The sequence below is a fragment of the Takifugu flavidus genome, chromosome 15, assembly GCF_003711565.1.
Source record: "Takifugu flavidus isolate HTHZ2018 chromosome 15, ASM371156v2, whole genome shotgun sequence".
Classification (NCBI taxonomy): domain Eukaryota; kingdom Metazoa; phylum Chordata; class Actinopteri; order Tetraodontiformes; family Tetraodontidae; genus Takifugu; species Takifugu flavidus.
The window spans coordinates 8,333,318-8,354,310 of record NC_079534.1 but is presented as its reverse complement, the minus strand read 5'-3'; the positions used below and the strand labels follow the sequence as shown (position 1 = coordinate 8,354,310).

General features: G+C 38.0%; 1 protein-coding gene across 1 annotated transcript; it reads right to left on the bottom strand.

Annotated features, from left to right (window-relative positions):
• Nucleotides 1-4,566: 4,566 nt before the first annotated feature.
• Nucleotides 4,567-8,277, bottom strand: LOC130539300 (cytochrome P450 7A1). The gene is made up of 8 exons (XM_057057551.1): nucleotides 7,962-8,277; nucleotides 7,429-7,669; nucleotides 7,101-7,310; nucleotides 6,784-6,978; nucleotides 6,483-6,682; nucleotides 6,223-6,353; nucleotides 5,812-5,990; nucleotides 4,567-5,706 (listed from the first exon to the last, which is right to left on the bottom strand). The coding sequence occupies exons 1-8, from the start codon at nucleotides 8,042-8,044 to the stop codon at nucleotides 5,404-5,406; spliced, it is 1,542 nt and encodes a 513-aa protein (XP_056913531.1). The 5' UTR covers nucleotides 8,045-8,277; the 3' UTR covers nucleotides 4,567-5,403.
• Nucleotides 8,278-20,993: the final 12,716 nt, after the last annotated feature.

Here is a 20,993-nt window from a genome sequence, read left to right as displayed (position 1 = left end):
TTATTAATTCTGTTGTGAAAACTGAAAGATCATCTGATAATCTTGTTGCCTGTTTCACTTCAAATTCTGGAACAATAAATGTTGCGGCTGTTATACCTATTTCTGGTTGCTTGGATCCATCAATTTCTATTATAATTTGATGCCATTTATACTGTACTGTCTTCCTGCTCTATGTTACTGTCTAAAGTGTTCTGGTTTTGTCTTCATTTGAACCTTTACCAGTACTTTAACATCAGATGAGGCCTTTGTTTGTCACGAATAGCCAGTGTCCGCTGATAGTTTCATACAATATAGCTACAATTACTTTAAATTCCACTCATTGTTTTAATCCTTCCCCATAATTCATTCCCTCATATAATTTCACAATAATGCTTCCAAAAATGTATTTAAAATTTCTGAATGATTTTCCTTACCTGTGCCTCCTCTGTTGTATGTTCTATAAAGTTATTAAAGCTTTTTTTTTTTTTTTTTGTAAAGTTGCATTTCAGCTTTTTCTTTTTGGCTTACTTACATCCACCATTCACCACATTCTCCAGTCCACTTTACTTACGACTCAGCATTCCACAGACTTTTCTATTACCTGTATATTAAAAGTATTATTTCCTATATTATATTTTATTGGATAATGATCACTGCTAACTGTTGTGTCAATGTCTGCTTGTGTCCAATGTCCAGAATGCCATACTAATGTCCAGTCTAATGCTTATTTTCATTGCATTTTGAGATTCTTGTTGAGGAAGCATCATTTAAACATAGCAAGCTTATTTGGGCATTTCAGGTTAGCAGCTGGAGCATATCTGCCATACTCATGCTCACCTCCACAACTTCCATACAGCTGCTTCCCTTTACATGAACCCACAATGTGTTCATACTTCTGACATCTGTAACATCTCATTGGCAGTGAAATATATAATCATTAATTGCTACTCATCAATCCAATTTTGATCGATAGCAGATAGTTAGACTCTGAAGTTTGCCATTACTGATACCAAGTCTCAAACAACAATGACCTCATTTCTCTGTTCTTCCATTTTTCAGACAACCAGTAAACATCCACCAGAAAACACTTTTGCTGTATCTGTCTTTCCAATGTTACCCTGCAAATAGCAGCATATAGTTACTGATCCACTTTTTATTTCCTGTCCTTTCTCCAATTTTTTTTCCCCAAACCTTTCATCTATCTTCATGTAGTTTCCTCCAGACATTCCTTTCATTCTCATTCCCGACATCTGACAGGCTGCTTTGACTCAAACCTTTTTTCCCTGCAACTCTACTGTTGTGATGGGATTTTGCTTCTTCCCAAAATTTGGTTTAATTCTTCCATACTGTCCTCTCTCCACAACCCCAAGAAGCTCATACATTTTATTGTAGTTTAAAAATTCTCTAAACAAGAATGAAAAAATCATCATATCATAAGCAGGAGAAAATAACATTTTGGATGGTGTATAATTCTACATTCGGGACTATGTGGGTGACTATTCCTCTTCTTTCTTTCTACAAAATTAGTCTAGTCAGAATAACCTCACTCCCAAACTAATAAAACGTTAAAATAATTGAATGTCTAACTAAATGATAACAAGAATCCTTCCACTTTCTTTGGCCAGTTCAACATTTTTCAGTCATCAAATGGTTTGTAGGATCCATTTCAGTATTGCGTATGAGAGAAAAATCAGCATCTTATTGACATGTTGAAAGGGAGGAGCCTGCCAGGGTGGATGTGCAGTCTTTCCACTATGTAACCCAGCATGAAAGACTTTTATTAGTCTCTCCTTGGAGAACCACACTACTGTTTTTCAGTGTAGTTATTTCACAGTAGGTTGCATATTGTTCTCCAGAGGTCTATCAGCTTAGGCTGTGATAGGTATGGTATGGACCCAAGTGCAGTACAAAACAGGCAATAAACTGATGATCAGTTAACAGGTTTATTAACTGCAATCTGGCAAACAAAGAACAGTTCGAGGGTGGGGCAGTGGACTTGGTCGAGGCAGGCAAAAAGTCAGTAACCGGGAGGCAGGCAGAATCAGGCAAACAATCCAGAGGGAGACTGGCTGAGCTCGTGGTCAAGACAGAAGACAGAGTTAATTTACCGGGGGTCAGGTAGACAGGCAGGTAAACGCTGGAAGTTCATGCATAGCAGAGACAATCTGGCACCGAGTGAGTGTGAGGCTGGAGAATATATACTGGTAGGTGAACTGATTGATGAGTGAGGGCAGGTGTGTGATCAGTGAGTGAGGGCAGGTGTGTGATCAGTGACTGAGAGCAGGTGTGTGATCAGAGGGTGTGGTGTGAGCAGGGGAGTGGAAAAGAACTGAGTCCATGGGCTGGAGCAGGGTGTGATATAGGCACCAGTCTGGAGAGAACTGTGATGTTAAATGCTGAGCTGTAGTTTACAAAAAGCACTCTCACATGGTTCCTTTGACCACTGTCCACATGGGAGGGGGTCTAGTGGAGGAGAAAGCCTATGGAGTCGTAGGAGGACATTCAAAATGTATTTAGTGAAGGGTTGTGGATAGTGATAACAGGGCAGTAGCAACAAGGAAGATTTTAATACCTGATGTGCACTAATTTGAACTAATTATCATAAAGATGTGAGTCTACATGTGATTTCCATTTCTATTTTGTCATTTATCTTCATATCAGAATCTAGCAATCTAGACAGGCCAAGGTTGTTGCTTTATGTGTGAATATTTCAATGGGAATAAAACAAATATTCTTGTAGTGTGGTTTAGTTCAATATTTAACCAGGCAGCAGCTGTTAATCAGAGTCAGGGTTATCAAAGGAGGCTTTTTTAGTTCATCAGAATGTTTCTCAACATGTTTTCCCTTCCTGACTGTTTATACACGCATCATGATGAGGGAGGAGGGCTTTCACATCTGCAATTCTGTCAGTTTCACCTTGGCTTGCATTGCTCCACTATATTGATCTAGCTTTGACATGTGTGGCTTCATTTTAATAATCTCTGCGGCCATTTAGGAAACAAAAACAGAAGAGCAAGTTGAGGTGTTGGCGTGTCCCTCCTGAAATCCTCCCCGCACTGTTTGGGAATCACTAAATTAAGGGAACATCATTCTTATGTTGGTTATTCATATGCTTTAGAACTTAATTATAGTTTATTTGGTGGGATGCCAAGTAAAACCACACATTCAAGAATCACAGAGGCTAAATAAATACCTACTACCTCCCTGCGAATGGTAATTTAAATTAAAAAGAAAAAAACCCTTACCTGGTGTGAATATGTCTATTTTGATCTGTGTCCTAGAGACAATTATGATTACAACAGACACTATATGATTAAAGATGAACTGAAATGAAATTGAATAATGATAAGCAACATGATTAATGATTTACTGCTGTATGTGCATTGCTTAAGATGAGCAAGTAAATGGGGACGTCACAGTTTTCCTCATCCATCTAATTCAGATCTGACATCCACAGATCTGACATCGAACAGTCTCATGCATCTGTTACTCAGTCACTTCAAATAAATCAAAACCATTTGGTTTTCACCTGTAGTAACCCCTCAAGTTACTTTAGGTCAGAGTCTATATGCTATCAAAGTTTATACCAGTCATGTATTTAAGGCTATCTGACATTTGTCTTCTGTTGCAGCACAAAGGTCTGACTCACACAAGCTGAACTAATATTTTGTACTTCTACATGACATGCGCTTCTAAGAAGTTAAAATCAAACACTTATCTATAGCCCAATCAGGTAACATTAGGTCATTGTAAGGAGGCCCTCACACACGACAAGCAATATTTATACACTAGGTTTCATCTTTGACCACTTCAAGCACTTCCCAAATCTGCACTCACTCTTTCAAACACACAGAGACTCCCAGGCTGCCAGCCGAAGAAATATCCCATCTCATGCTTTTATGGATAAACCTGCATACCAAACAGTATGTTTTTATTTTGTTTTGTTTGGGTTTTTTGGTTAACTTGTCCTGATGTGAAGAGCCACAAGTTTTACAAGAAAGAACAGTGTTTAGAGTAGCAACTCCATGAAAACTGAGTTGTGAGTTATTTTTCAAGTTCTTTTTTCTTTGGGGCCTTCATCAGATTGATGGCTAAGGTAACTATAGATTTACCTCGATAGAAGAGTTCCATTATTTTTTCAACTTAGGCATTTTGTTTTTACTTTTTTTATTTATTTAATTTTTTAAAGCAATAATGCTCTCTTTGTTTTGTCACAGCCCGCCTGCAAATGTTGCATTCCTTCAAGCTGCATGTCTCCAGGTCCCTTGGAGCTGGAACAGCCTCTAGGCTGGATGAACTTTTTTACCCTTCCTGAAACAGTTACCCAATGAGTTGGAAGGCAGTGGCACATACCAAAAAGTGCGTCACTCCGTCTGTCTTCGCTGAAAGTCAGTCTTCGAGAATGAAAGCAAAAAGGGACACAGAGATGGTGTGGAGTAGAGGTGTCCTTATTATTTTATTCTTTTTATCATTTTTGTCCAGATTGTCTTTTACTATACTATACAAAATCAACAAAATCAATTGAAACTGTTGATTAAGTCCAAGATTCATTGGCTGTGGCTTGAAAAAAGAAGACATGATCTGGGGTTAGAATTCAAACATGCCTTTATTAGACAAGCTGTTTTCAGCTACTAAAGACAGCATTATGCTAAAGTATGTTTCTAACAATGTTTACACTGACCTTTTTATCAGTGATGACTTTGCAAATTGTTCAAAGCAGTAAATGGCAGCTTATCTATACAGTACATAGAAAAAGTGATAAGACTTTAGATATATACATTCTTGTGTGAGCAGCTCTCAAAGCTTGTGGAAAATCTGCTTTGGAGGGTAAAGTCAGTTTCTTTGGAAATTACGTTTCTCTTCTCACATAAAATTCAGAAACAGACATTGTAAATGGTGCACAAATTATTTGATTTTGTGAATAATCTTTCAGATATTGTAACACTGGAAAGCCCTTTTAATATAACTTTGACTCACCGGAGGTAGAAAAGATGTTATTTCTTTACTGCATTCCTTTACTGTCCTGAACCATAGTTTTTGTTGTTTAGCATTCTTAACTAAAGAAAAAAGCTTAAAGGTTGCTATATTATTGTGCCACTAAACAAGACCACTACATTTCAAACATCTGCTTCTGGGATGCAGATTCCAGACATTACATGTAAAAGTGACTGCAGCACCAGCTTTAGAGCAAGTTCCACATCATTTTTTCTGATCATATCGTCACTTGAGAGATGCTCACGTCCTCTGGTAGCTTCACTGAAGGTTTCCACACTTTGTGAAGGGTTCTTTTCCACAGAATACAATTTTTTTGGACCAAATTGAAGCAGCAAAAACTCTGATTAAGGCTATTTACACACATTGGAGCATCTTCGCCAACACTGAACTGTACAGTATGTACAAAATGCATTTTTATGACTTCAGGAACTAGTAGGCTAATTTCAATTTGTATCTGAAATCCACATCATATGTTGGCTGGAGGATTCCTAGACCTGCACGAGACTGGTCAAGAGGTGGGACTTGAATAGCAGGATCCAATAGTTCCATGTCAAAATAGGTAAGAACTAAAGTGAGGAATTGTTTAATCTCATATACTGCAAAAAATCTGCCTGGGCATTTAGTCACACCAGACCCGAAAGGCATGTAGAAATAACGCAGCTTCCGTCCATTACGGGTAAAGGTGGTTTTCTCCTGATTGTTTTCATCCAGGAAACGGTCAAATTTATACTCCTGAGGTGTACAGAGGGAAGAGAGAAAAAGGATCATTTACACACACATAGTATGACCATTTCCTACTAACATCCCAATATTGCTGCCATTTCAAAAAGATCTTACATATGGATCCTCAAAGATTTCTGGATCATAGTGCAGCATTGGCGGGTAGAGGGCAATGACATCATCTTTTCTAATACGGTAGGCTTCTTGGTTGTCAAGATGCAGTAGGAAGTCCTCTTTGGCAACACGAATGTTCAGAGAGGCACTGGAAAGACGCATTGCTTCTTTGATGATGCTATCTGCAGACAAAGTCAAAAGAAAGATTTTTTTTACTTCAGAATGAAGGTAAAGAAACATTTGTGCTGATTGTGCACACAGAAGATAATAGTTTTGAATTTAAGTTAGAAAACACAATGTGAAGGGTTCTTTTAAACCATACTAACAATAAGACCTTCACAACATGTGAGCCATGGTAGCAACAGGTTAATTCCAGTTAGAACAAAAGTCCCATTCTTGTGTTAACAATGTTACCTAGAACAGGCATGTTGTCCAAAACATCCCTAGTGAGGTTCAGTGTGGGGTTATGGGGATCAATCTTTACACCAAAGGTTTCAAAAACTTTCTGCGCTTCCTCACGTGCAGCTTTTATAGCATCAGGACTCCTAAGGACACATATGGTGGTCAGATTTGGTTACTGAAAAGAATGTCACAAGTTCTTTAATACAGGATTATTTTATGATTTGGTTTTGTCAGCAGATTTGATACTGACAAGACTGATCAATTCAGCGTACCTGATCATATAAAAGAGACTCCAGAAGGTAGCAGGTAGGGTGTTAGCCTGTGAAGCCCACAGGAGTGCAACATGGGTCCTGGCTTTGCTCACGTCATTAAATGTAGATAAGGAATCATTCAGGATCATTCTCATAGAGATTAGATCAGAGACATTCTCCCTCTTGGACAGTTTTTCAGCATGCATGGTCTTTGCAAGGTTCTAGATGGTTCATTGGGTAAAAAATGTTTATTATATTCAACATTATCTTTGTAATTTTGTGTAAATATAATTATTTCTTAAGGAAGGCAAAACACACTAACCTCTCTGGCACTGTAAGCACTCTTAAAGACGTGGATTGGCAGACCAGCCACCAAAGCAGGAAAGATCTTGTCGAACTCTTTGAAGTTCTCCAGTGCATTGAGCACCAAGGCTTTCTGTGCTGCCTGTCGAGCCTGACACGTATCTTCACCCAGTTCTTTACCGAACAGAGTCAGGTAGCCAGATTCAAACATCACCTGGAGAAACACAAGGAAACACCTACTAAGTATTGTAAGTGTTTACCGTTTACCATGAATCTGGTCCCTATTTTGAGATGTATGTTCTGATTGAGCAGGCCACAGTTAGCTTCACGACTGACCTTGTAACAGAATGCAAAGATGCCATCCACTTCCCAATGATCTTTGCTGCGCCTGAGTGTATCTGATTTCAGCATGACATCCTGAAGGTGGCCCATCATGGTTTTTATGAGGGAGGGCAGAGCTTCACCTTGCAGGGTCTTCAGAAAGGTTTGGTGTAGGTTCTCTGTGGTGTGGCCATGACGAGGGTCGAAGCTATCGTGGCCAAATGCCTAATTGAGATAAGACTAGATTTAGAACTATGGTGGAATTGCAGATTGGAACATCATCACCAAAAGCCACGGTAATGTATATTCTGTTCAATAAAATGATTAAATCGAACAAACGTGCCTTCACTGATGTAGCAAAGTGGAACTTCCTCCAGTCCAAGTGTCTTCCCTGTCGGATGACTGAATGGTACGAGAATGGGTCACAGAGGAAGTGGATGTACTGCCCTGCAATTTTGCAGGTGAATATATGGCCGTACTTCTTCTGTCGGCTACGAAGGAACTGAAGTGGATTGGCCCCAAATTGAAGAGCACAACCCAGATAGGGGATCAAGCCATTCTCAACTGGAGGTTCACTTGAATGTCTGCAGAAAAATAGGAGGGAGGTGAACATTTAGCACACGCCTCAACAATGGGGATTTTAATAATGATTATAAGTATGAAGTAAAATTAGAGCATTACAGCATATTTTAATCAGTATGACTGATAAACTAATGAATATTACATCATCTTTACAAAAGCTTTTATCGGACAAGTGACAAGTTAGCAGTGACATGAACCATGTCTTTTACCAGTCATATTTTAGTCAGTTACATTAAAAACAGTCTATAAAATTTACTTTTTTCATGGAGACAGTAGTCAGTAGAAATGTCTTACCTGTGTCTTATCCCCACAGCAAGCCAGAGAAGGCAGCAGAATCCCACCACCACTGCCCAGATCAGAGCTATGCTCAGAATCATTGTGTCGATGTACCAAAAGATCCAGTCCAACAGCAAAGAAACACCCCAAATAAATGATGTGTTTATTCTAAAAGAGCTAAAAACCTCAGTTCCTGAAAGAGTGTGTACTGATCTATGATTCTCACACAGTGAAAACTGTGTTTAGGAGCTGTCTGAGCTGAGTGTGTTGTGTGTGTGTGTGTGTGTGTGTGTGTGTGTACGTGTGTGTGTGTATGTGTGTGTGTTGTGAGCAGTTATGTGCACCTAGTGGCAGGTTTTTATACCAGCTTCCTTCAGCTTTAGGGTGGACCTACAAACATGATGTCACTACTGGAACAGCTGCACCCTGCATCACTTTTAAGAAAATAATTTATTTTCTGTTATTTTTGAAATATTTCTTTCTTTAAAATAAAAATAAAAACTGAACATTGCAAAACAGTTCTGTTATCAGTGGGGTTGCTCTAGGAAATGTTTTTATGTGTATTCTGACTGTACTTTAGAGCGTGTGTGTGTGTGTGTGTGTGTGTGTGTGTGTGTGTGTGTGTGTGTGAATATGTTGGCCTTGACTGGAGTCCATGAACAGTGTTACCTGAAGGACTACGCCATATGGGTTGGTAAATAGATTCAAGGTCTTTGCTGTGCGGGATGTGTGTGCACGTGTGTTTGTAGTTGTCATGTAATAGATCTTGTAAAGCTGGAGGCTCAGAGGTCGTTTGAGTAAAACCAGATAAATAAAACTACTTTCTCTTTGTTTGGTCATGAAGACCAATTTTTAAACAGTTGATTGTGTTCAATGTCCAGCAGTACAGTGTTTTTATTTCAGTTAAACTGTTTGAACAGTAACTGAAAACCCATTCCTTATTTCAAATACCGGTACTGTTGTTGATTAGTCACCCATCTATATTGTCATGGATCTAAAAATCTGATTATTTTCATAGTAAATAACATTTCTCCATGGTTGACACTTAACACCGTTTTCAAAAATAACTATTGTCTGGTAGAAACGTGGTGAAAATGCACATCTTCTCTGTTGTTTTTTAGGGTTAAATACACAACCATGAATTCATTAATGACTTACTGTAAACAACCAACTGAGACTACAGCAGATGACCAACCAGCATGCATATTCTGCATATACACATTGTAAAAACTCTCCATATCAGTTAAACCTATGGACATATAAACTGAAAAAGCCCCTTGATCATTTCTATCACAAACTCTTTGACCAATGGCAGTGACAGATGTGTAAAGTATTCACCATTTAACCTCTTCTCTTCTATTAATGTGTCTATTCTTTATATGGATTACCTTGAGTGTCAATTACCTGATTACCGGTACTACACTTCAGTTCCTCTCCTCATTTACCCCAGACTAAAGTGTCAATCAAAGACCTTTAGCATAAATATTGACTAAAAGTTATGGATAATTGCCAATACTGACAGTTGGATGAATAACAACAGACTATATATTGTGATAGTGTTTAGCATGTTACTGAAATGTGGCTAAATATTTTAATTACATTATATACAATTTAATAATGCCCCACAGGGTCCAAAAATATCAGCTAATATTGCTTGCTATTGGCTCTAACTAGCGTTATCTGTAGGTGTAGACTGTCTGAAGTACCAGAGGGATTTCAGCCACTGTTATCTAATAGCAGAGATAACAGCAGTGAGTTCAACTGGCACAGTGTAGAAGTGTCCTTGAGAGGGCTTTAATTTCCAGTTAAAACTCTATAAGTTTTTTGGACAGTATAGTGCCTGCCTGTAGGCTGTAGCAGCAGTTAACCCCCGACCAGTCTTATATGTGTGGTTGATTTTTTTTTACTGTAAGACTGGGGAGGCCTTTTTAAATGTATTTTATTGCTGCAGAATAGTGTATGGTCCAGCCTACCAATGATAATGGAATACATGGCCCCTAGGGTAGAGGATGGGAAGATTCATCACTGAGTCTGCATTTCTCTAACTTGGAAGGCCAACACAAGAGCTGGCAGTTCATTATTAAAGACAGAATGCTGACGTTACATTTCTGATATATGAGGATGTGGCTCAGATGACATAATTTTATATTCTGCAGAAACACAGACTCACATACACCTTGTCCTGTAAGTTTCATCAACCATATAGAGACTACACCAACCGTGGTTTAATCGTGACCGTGGATTTTACTTTTCAGCAATGACATTATGAACTACAGCTCACCCGAGTTTAAAAGCCTTCACCTGGAAGTTGGTGATGAAATTGGGGAGGTTAATGGTATATGTCCTCCCTTGGGTTTTGATCTCAGTCTATCTTAAGGAACAGAGCTGCTGCTGCATTTTCACTGACAAAATGAGGTCAGAACCAAAAAATTAGGCCTATTTTACATTCTAAACATTATTACTTTGTTGTTTGTTAACTGGGCCATATGAGTGAAACTGATTTGACTTCAGCCAGTTATTTGCATAACCAAACAGTCTAACAATAGAATGGCTCAGAACAAAGGCCAGTAATGCTCAAGCCTAATAAATCACCCAATGAGCTCTGAAGGTGCTGCCAAAACACCAGTTAAGTGTTAAAGATTTGGTTGCTCTTGAGTATATTATTAAACAGACAAACAGAAAATTTCTTTTGATCCCTACATATGACAAGATTCTCCTTCTCTGCCTGTGGGATTTCTGACCACACAGTCAGCATTATTATGAGTATTGGTAGTCATGCAGTGCAACTATATTTATGTATTTATTAGGTGAATATATGTAAATCTCATGGATAGGGCTCAAGTACACTCTCCAAAAATTGTTGATTCACTGTTCTCATCTGGTGAAGGAACCTCATGGGCATCACTAAAACAAGAAGGACAGATTATCACCCTCATCATCATCACCATCATCATCTTTCCCCCTAATTGACTTTTGGAACCTGTAGAATCCCAGGGTAGTTCTCACTGTGTCAGATGATTCACGTTGGTTGCTCCTTCAGCTTCTAAATGCTATTGTCACATATCAAGCACATTAGCCAGGGTTGAAGCTGCTCTGACCCTGTTCACACATGTTTTTACGCCCTCTTCACGGCTGAGCATTTCACTCTTATTTTTGCAATCCAGTGGCTCAGAAAGAGGAAGAACATAATTCAATTGAAATGAAGTGGTTTTTCATCTCCTTCTCTTATCTAACAATTTGCTTTTCATGTCATTCAAAAACAAGATGTTCATTCAGTGAATTCCCATTAATTAGTAAACCTTGAGAACAATTTGTGCATCACACCTTGGGCATTTCTTGATATTATTTAATTGTGGTTCTGACACCTCAACTCAGTCACCTTAACTTCACTGCAATCACCAGCCTATAAACAACTTGCAAATCATCATGTAGTCTTAAAAAATGCTCCCCTCAGTAGCCGTCATCTGTATTCATGGCTGTGTTTTGTTTGGCACCTTTCAAATTTTGATTATTTCTTGCTTTTTGTATTTCATTTTACCCCCAAAAATATGATTTCAAGGTTTTTCCCCTTCCTGTATCTTTTTTTTTTTTGGGGGGGGGGGGGGGGGTCTATAAAAAAGGTCATTCTGTTGGCCATGAATGCAGGACATAATTTCTGACATTCCTCTGCAGCCTATATACACAGTATTCTCCAATCAGCATTCTGTGTGGAGGGGTGACAACTGCTGACACAGAGTATTATTCACTACCACCAGTGTTTTTCTCACCAAGCTTAAAATAAAGTGAGCAACAGTAACACGGATCTGAGTCACAGGAATGCACAGACAAAGGATATAAAGGCAACTTTAATAGCTTTTTTTTTTTAAATAAAAAAATTCCACAGGTATGCTTCAAAAACCTCGTAATATTTAACTAATATTTAATTGTTAAAGATGTATTGAATACCCTGATGAGCTATATTCAGTTTTAAATTTAATTTCTGACTTAAGTACCATTGCATTAAGTGTCATTCTGCTTGTAACACTGCATAATTTCATATCAGCTGTTAATAAACTAACTCCCTTTTCTTTCAGTCCTTAAATTAATAAGCACAAGGCAATACATAAGTTTATCACCATCCTTCGGGTGTTATTTCTGCTTGTCATATTATTTTCAGGTATTTCTAATGATTACTGACAACTTCCTAGTAATAGCAGTACCAGTAGTTTTGGACCAACTTGACTCCACATCATTAGGAGAGGTACATGCTGTCCAATTCAACATAATGTTAATTGAAAATAATTAAATAATAATTAAATTAGCATAGAAGTATCACAGAAATTACATGCAGGAGTTAATCAATGTACATGAATTTTCATTTCCATTGACCTTGATGCATTCAAAGGAACTATTGCTACAGGAGGATGTGGAGAACAAAAGAGTGTAACAGTCGATACATCATGCAAAAAAACCAGACAGACAGACAGACAGACAGACAGACAGACAGACAGACAGACAGACAGACAGACAGACAGACAGACAGACAGACAGACAGATTTCCCGACAGCCTCGGTCAGTTGCAACATAGCTCAACTCATCTCATCTCGTCTTCTAAACTGCTGTATCCCTTTTTGGGTCATGGTGAGGGTACACAATGGGCAATGGTAGGGTCCACCCCTGGATGAGTTGCCAGTTCATCTCAGGGCCCTATATGACTATTTGCGGGTTTGGTACCTTGCTAAAAAGTACTTCAGCACCAGAGCTAAGATGATGGTAAAGGTTAGCTGCTCCTGTTCTAACTATGAACATTAGCTTAGCTAGCATAGTGATCGTAGCTACAAAATTACTGACTACAAATTTTCTCACAGAGGAAGGTTTTCAGCTTCATCTTAAAGTAGAGAGGGAGTCATCCTGTACCTGGACAGGGAGCTGGTTCCACGGATAAAGCTAAAGGCTCGGCCACCCATTCTGCTGTTAAATATTCCGGCACCCACAAGTGACCCAGTCCTGTGATTATACTTCAGAAGATACATATGGGTCCCATCTCATTAAAGGAGCTCACTGTCCTTGACCCTTGAATTACAAAACTCATAAAACTTCATAAAGTCTGTTACACATGGACTCATAGAACACAATTACATTTGTTTCGAGGTAGTGTTATATAGACTATTGCTCTCAGTGGCATAGTGTATAACAGATACTGTATATATTAGACTTCTGTGTACATCAGAAATCTCTCTGACATCTGCAAGAGTTTAAAAAATCTGTTATTTCCTCATCATTTTCTACAGAACTTTCAATGTTGTCAATAGTCATGTCCCTACAATTGAGTTGTTACCTGTCATATAAATATGTTGCATGTCTTTTATAGCAGTCTTTACTGTCCAAGTCATGTTTCATTTAAATGTGAGAGGTTTATAGTAGTCATGAGATAACCATGGTGGAACCTAAAGACATGATGTGTTTGAAATGTCACTAGTCCATTGCAGGACACACAGCTATCTCAGTCACCTACCTCCTGGAGTTTCCATTCTGTGCAGTGTGCATTTTGGCTTTACTTGAACACAAGGGAATTATGCTGAAGACCACCACAATTAGGAGACAATTAGGAGACTTCACCACTGTCTTTACGTTCACACCTATTTAATTAATCAGGCTGTCAGAGTCAACTGTGCATGTATCGGCTAGATAGGTCACATGTTGACACTGAAGAATATTAAAATTACATTTAAATAGTTTTTAAACTTCTGTCTTGGCAGGTGGTGCACTCAGTGATGACCTTAATGTGGAAATGAGTTTAACAGGCATTTATGATGTGAACCTGGAAAGTGAAGGATGCAGAAAGTGAAAGATGCAGAAGAACAGATAGCAGAGACACTAACTGATAATCACTAGGGCGCAATATGTAAACAACACTATCAGCTATTGATTAGTACATGTCCTTGAAAGCCTTGAGTAACATTAGAAATCGATTCAAACCATCTGCATCATCTGCTGCAAAAAAAGATAACATATCAACTTATGAGACTTGGACCTGTCTTCTGAATCAGTGTCACACATTGCAATCAATGTCCCACCAGTTTTCAAAACCTGGTTTCACAATTCTTTTAGCCATTTAGGCAAATGCAAAGGCTGTTATTTATAGTTTAGTTGCTGTGTCTTTTACTGTGTCCTTTGTGTTGTGCTGGGTCTGCCTTGACCCTGTTTAAAGTTAAAATCTTATAATAACAGTGATATAAACACCACATAAAAATATTGTAGATAACTCTGGGTGTCTGTGTAGATTCTCATTCATGCAGGTCATAGTTATACAAGGTAAAGTTTCTGTGTCAACTGGACTGTTTTTAAACTGGATTTTTTTTTTTTAAACATTCTGTGTCAACTGGACACAGAACTTTTACCTTGGATAACTCTGGATCAAACTTGGCTCAGACTTATAGCTGCCTCCCCACCCCTTACACACACACACACACACACACACACACACACACACACACACACACACACACACACACACACACATTTTGCCGTATTAACTAGCATTTTTCCACACATGCAACCAGGACTCCCTTGGTTGATGTGCAATTCATTTTTTAATCATTTTTATTGTACAACTGTAACTGTAATAAAATAAAATAATGTGAATTGAAGTCAACTGTTAATTCAGTTATGCTCTGCTCTTTTGTTCACTCATTTTTTTAAATTAACACACAGTTGTGCTCCTGCTCCCTATAGCAGTTCAAGATGCAAGAACAATTAAATGGAGGCTCCAGAGTGCCCCCAGGTGGTTATAAGTGAATTGTGAGTGAAGAACTTTGTCTCTCTGACCCTTACATAGAGTGCAATTAAAGCCTATTGCCATTGCATATGTTTTCCCCAGAAAATGTAATTAATTTCAGCTTTAATATTACATTTTGGATTTTATTTTTATCTTGTTTATAATCTTAATTCTCCATCTACATGTTATGCTTATAGACAGAAATTAAAACAGCATAATGTCATGACACAACAATCAGCTATCACAAATGAGAGACTTGAATTCAGATTAGGATCATTTCATTCGACAGAGTTATTAAAGAATGAATCAGTCTCATTTAAGACAGGAGAACCCTGTAAAGATCTGGAAGATTTCTGCACAGATGGCAAATTTCAAGGTCACAACATCCAGTGAGGAGATTAGAGCCTATACAAACAAGGTCATCACGCTCGATAGCAGGCTGATAAAATAAAAGGAGAACTGCACCCAAACAGATTATGATAAAGATTTATCAGCAGGACTGCAAATTAATGCGGGAGAAAAAACTAAATTAGCTTAGCAGTGTAAATCAGGCATGGACTGTGAAAAAGGATCATTATTTATTATTGTTTCATTTGATTAAACAACTAAAAGTTGGAAATGAGGAAGTGATTATCCTGTGAATAACAATTACCAAAACCCGCTAATCAGTCTAATTTCAAACTATACATATCACCAATTTATTGATTCATCTAGCAGCTTTCAGACTCTTGGTAGGTCTCATTGGGCTCATATGTTTCCTCATATTTTTCCTTTCCCAATGACTTGCTGTCTTATTACTCCCTGATTTAAGGATCATTTTTGGTAAATTTCAAGAAGTTCAATGAATTTATTTTTCAGAGATAAGTAGAGTTTTGTCCCCAATGACCCATCTGCACCTATTACTTTGACCTTGAACCTTACTCTTACATAATTCTGATGTATTATCTGTACTGAGTGTTCATTTCATGAATACAATGGAATGTTTGTGTGTAAATAGAGAGAGTGGACCAGAGTTAAATTCCTTGACTGTCACCATATATGGCCAATAAACCTGATTTGGATTCATGAATTGTGTGCAATTCCAGCTGATTGCTTAATTCCTGTGGTTGCTAAATGTCACGGTAGAAAGGCTTGATTAATGTTAACATACACTTTACTGATGGAAGAAATGTCAAACAAGATCCATCATGAACCAAAACCTTTTCTTTTTTTAGTTTTTACAGTCGGTAGCCTTTAGGGTGTATTGATGCTACATAGTATGTTTAGTTGTTATGAATCACTTTTAAATACAAGGAGCCTGAGAAAGATGCAGTAAAATGCCAAACAATTATAAATATCAATAATGAGAGTTCTAGAGAAAAGACAGTCTGGCATATTCTGTACACATCACTTACCGGTACTTATTATCACCTCTCTGTTCACCTCATAGTGCCTGTTGATAGAAAGGGAATGTTTTTCACTCTAATCCTGAATATTCATTGAAAGTCAACAGAGTTTAACCTCTTTGTGTAAATGGATATAACTGAGGAGCAGGTGAACACAGTGAGGTCAAAGTGGTATATGGATTAGATTTTTCTTAAATCACAAATGGAAGTGGAAATCACAATTTACCAAGAATATGTGCATCTTACTTCAAACCACCAGACACAATCAGAGCCTTTTCAGCCATTTAATCAAATCACAGGTAAAAGGGTTGTGCATCATATTTTATTGCTCTCGGGAGGGGGAGTTACATAATACCCTTCATATATTTAGTTATGTAACAAAAATGTCATCAACTGTATTTTCTTGATGGTGCAATTCACAAACAGTATTCTATTCATATGCTAAATTCACTTTACAATCTACAACACCAAGCTTATAACTTTTAACAAACATTGGCACCGACTATAATGTAATTTATGAAAACGAATATGAAAATACAGAAAATACACCATGAATGTGTGTTTGTGCACAGAAATCAGTGACATCAATATATAAAAAACATCTGGTCTAAACTTTTACAAACAGGAGTTCCCTTTTCCCTTTCCAGGGATCTCCAAAAACTCCACAAAAGGAGGACATTAATAAGGAATTGGACTTCGAGCTATCTTGTTGTAAAACAACTGTTCTTGCATGCAGTCTATCCTTGTGTGTCGTGTGGTCAGTTCTTTCACGATCAGACAAAACAACACAAGCAAGATTTTAAGATCACGCCTGGACACCGACTAGTTTGTGTCTGTCAGATACAATTGTATTTTCATAAATGCATGAAGAGACACGTCACACAAGTGTGTAATTGTTTCGGAGTCTGAGCAAGAATCAGATTCATACCTACTTGTGCTTTTTATTGAGTGTACCAGAAAGGGTGATTTTATCATCTTTATAGATGTGAAGCAATCACTAAAGCTCCCCTGACATAAGTACTGCTCATGAGAGACAGAGAGAGGAATACATTTGATGGATTGGATATGATATGATGATTCTTCACAGATGTTTCTAAGTTAGGCTCAAGTCCAATTTGTTCATGTGAGCTCCTGTTTTGCTCATTACTATCCACCTGTTGCATTGTTTGACCAATCGAATGTTGCTGAGTCCCAACAGAAACCAAACCTTGATCCCATGCCCTCACGGTTCCATCCTTTCAGCAGCTTTTGACCTGGTGTGAATTGGAAAGAGAGGGATGTGACAGCTTAGATGGCATCAGGGAGAAGGATTTGCAGGTTTTAAGTCTCTGCTCTTTGGCCTCCTCACAGTAGGACTTCCTGAGGCCACAGAGCTGCTCTGTGGAACAATAGTTAAAACTGCCTGCCCTAACAATAATACATTTAAGGCATCCAAAGACATTGAACTTAGTTGGAGCTTCGGGCTGATCTCATAGCACCCAATGAGAAGTCATGCATTGAGAATGAGATGACACACAATGGTGTGATGACACAGTGTCACACAATAACTAAGCTCGACATGTGATAAAGGTGATCATTCAGGTTTTTAAACAAATCTTGCTTTGCTTTTGACAGTGACGTGAAACTCTTCACTTCTCCCCACAAACAGACCTTATATATAAACCTACACTTAGCATCCTAGCAAACAATTGGTTTAGAAAAATAGATTCTATACAATAATAGGCTTATCAGTTGGAGCAACATTAAATCTCAAAATGAATTGAAATGACAAATCAAAAGCATACAATAATTCAGTTTAGCTTGTTAAATTGAAGCAACCCACCCACTTTACTGCAATCTGACCTGGAGGGTTCATCCTGCAGTTAGCATAAAAATGATAGTTTTTATGTTATTACCTGTGATTAAATGACCAAATGGTCCAAAATATATTTCAGTTTTTAACACACAGTTGACTGCATTACAATGCTTACCATCATGGTATGATTATTTTAACTTGTATTGATAGTAACGCAGTATCAATGGTATATTTATTGTTATTGTATAGCTCCTCACTGGTCCATATCACAATGAAATTGAAAGGCTGCTGTCCAAGGTGCAATAATGGCGGCCTGTCCAATGGGAACTGAATGGAGGATAGCACCCGTGAGAAGCCTATTCTTTCGTACCCTCATACACAGACACACATACACACACAAACACACACACAGACACCTCACCACCTCCCACCAACCCCCAGCCTATTCTTCAAACAACGCTGTGACTGACAGCTCCCTTTCAGACGGCTCCCACTGGCAAGGAAAGGGTTTAATTCCAAACCATTTTGAAACATGGCATGATAATGACTCCAACCCAAGCCAAGGACTAAAGATGGCCCAACATGGCTTTATTGTCAGCCAGGCAGGGCAGCAGATTTATTGGATTTAAATCAGTTTTGGATTGAATTAAAGTTAAAGTTTGACTTCAAAATAGGTTTAATTTAATTTAGTTATAAGGACACTTTAGCTTTTATTTGTTGTCATTGTTGCTTCATTATTTGATTTTTAAAAAAATGTAAAATTAAAATATCGGTGCCCTTAGATGTGAGTAAAAGTGAATAGTTTTCTGTTTTTTAAGTAAGCATTACTACTAAACTTCATTGTGTTCATCTAGTTCAGTCATTGTCAGAACAGCTTGTCTTCATTTTATTTCATGTAACTTTTTTTTTACACATAGAGTTTTATCACTAACAGCTGGTTAGAAAATAAGATATTTTGTAAATAGGACAGTACAAATTTTGACATGTTTTGACACACAAGCATCTGTCCTAGCAGGTGAATGCCACCACCCGATCAGAACTAAAAAAGATATAGTGACCTGAATGACCTGAATGAGCTACATCCGTTGGCGATTGGCCTCCAACCTTTGGCCTCACTGCTGTAACATATTCTGGCCAACTTCCTTCCTCACAACAGCAACACAAACCTGAATGGAGCTGCTGCTGAAGACACAGATTAGCATTTATTTCAATATCGAGGGGGGGTCTGTGCGTGCATGCACGTCTGCATTCATGAATGTGTGTGTGTGTGTGTGTTTGTGTTAGTGTTACTTTCTGATTAATATACCCGTCACATATTCTCATAATTGGCTGCCAATTAACTTCATTGCATTGGAAGTAATTTTTTCTTCAAAACCATTTATTACTTTGATTAGTGGAATATTTAAGCAGTTGCTTAAATAATTATATTTAATTTTAAATCTTCTATTTTATGATCCCAGTGTTTTATCCTAGTTTATCAGAAGAAACTCTGATAGAGTATATTTCTGTGAAAACAAAAATTGAATCACCATCTTGTTTTTACGCCTCAGATTTCTTGCTTTGAACTTTTTTCAGATTATGACTTTTGTTTTATGTAAATTATACAGATATTTTCTCCAAAATTTGTGGAGTTAAAAAAAAATACTGATTGAATTCTTTTCACTATTAAGTTATAACCCCAAAATGCATGTGTTGGTCTATCGCCCAGCCCTGTCATCTGTTGACCCAAAGGAACCAGAGGGGATTTCTGCTTTGATTGCTGGAGGATGGAGAGGGAATGAATGGGCCAACAGGAAGCAGGAGAAGCTGCAGGTCTTGAGAGCATCAACTGTTTACCCTGCACTTGGCTTCTGTTCCCCCATCACCTCCTCTAACCTCGCCCTTCTAATCAAATCAACCCTCCCCTTTTACCCTCTTCATTCCATCCTCACCCCCTCATCTCTAAGGCATTGCCCCGGTCACCCCATCACCTTTGAGCGAAGTTGGGAGCAGGGCTCTGCACCTGCCTTGACCTGTCTAGACACCATTGGCTCACTGTTTTGTCCTCATGGAGGAGAGGAATAGGATGGTGGTGTTTGGTTGGAGAGGTGGGGAGGATATGCATGTAGGTTAAAAGTCAGAGTTGGAGGGTTAGCTATGTCAGTGAGAGAGAGGAAACAGCGGAAACCAGAGGTCACCCTGCTGACCCTCAATGTTCTGAAAGCTGGGAAGCTCACATTCATTCAGAATAATGATGGGCAACGGTTCAGAAAGAGGGTGTGTTTGTTTTCAACTGGCTGCAGTTTTTTACTTAAAAGAAAGTTAACATATTGCATTGAATATTTTATAGATATATAATTAAAATGTTATCACATAAATGTACAGCTGCACAATAAGTCTAATTCTTATAGACCCATTATGAAAAATAATCCAAAACTAATTAACTTTATTTTGAAGGAGAAAAAAACATTTTAAATTTAAAGCTTTTAAATAAATGAAAACAAAAATGAGATCCTCTTATTTTCACCTTCACAGTATTTGGGTGGTGGGTGGGGACTCTAGTCATGTCTGGATTTTACTTTTGCTACTTAAAGAGATTATTAAGTTTGCATTAGTATGGTTTTAATGTCACCTCATCTCTCTGCTGTTGCAAAATCAATGTTTCTAATTGTCATTATCACTTGTTTAAGTTGTATCCAGGTGTTATTTACTGCTATTCACAACAATAAGGCTGGGTCATGGCATCCTCAGCACAACACATGATTTTTCATTGTGTTCATTTTGTCCACTTTTTTCTTAACTGCTTAGAATATGTTCTTTTCTGTAATTTGAAATTTCAGTGCAAATTGGAAATTGACTCATTCAGCTCCTCAGCAGTGATCGATGGTGAAGTTAATAAGCTCACATCTCATGCAAAAATATAAAACTGATAGTTTATGGACACTTGGATGTCACTAGCAGCAGTATATATGCATGGTTAATTTGAAGATTGCCACTGGGCGGGCATCTCCTGTTGTGCACCCCTTAAGCTCATCACACCCAGGTTTCTAATCCATTCACTGGTCTTGATTTGAGTGACTGTTAAACCGAGTAAGTGAAAATCAGTCTGGTACAGAACTTACATCTGAAATCCC

Bases quoted from the DNA above. Each gene is read 5' to 3' on its own strand.
- LOC130539300 (XM_057057551.1), bottom strand. From the start codon at position 8,044: ATGATTCTGAGCATAGCTCTGATCTGGGCAGTGGTGGTGGGATTCTGC. The intron at 6,979-7,100 runs GTCAGTCGTGAA...GTGTTTCTCCAG, and splicing joins TCTTTGCATTCTGTTACAAG to GTGATGTTTGAATCTGGCTA. The intron at 5,991-6,222 runs GTAACATTGTTA...CTTTGTCTGCAG, and splicing joins GGACAACATGCCTGTTCTAG to ATAGCATCATCAAAGAAGCA.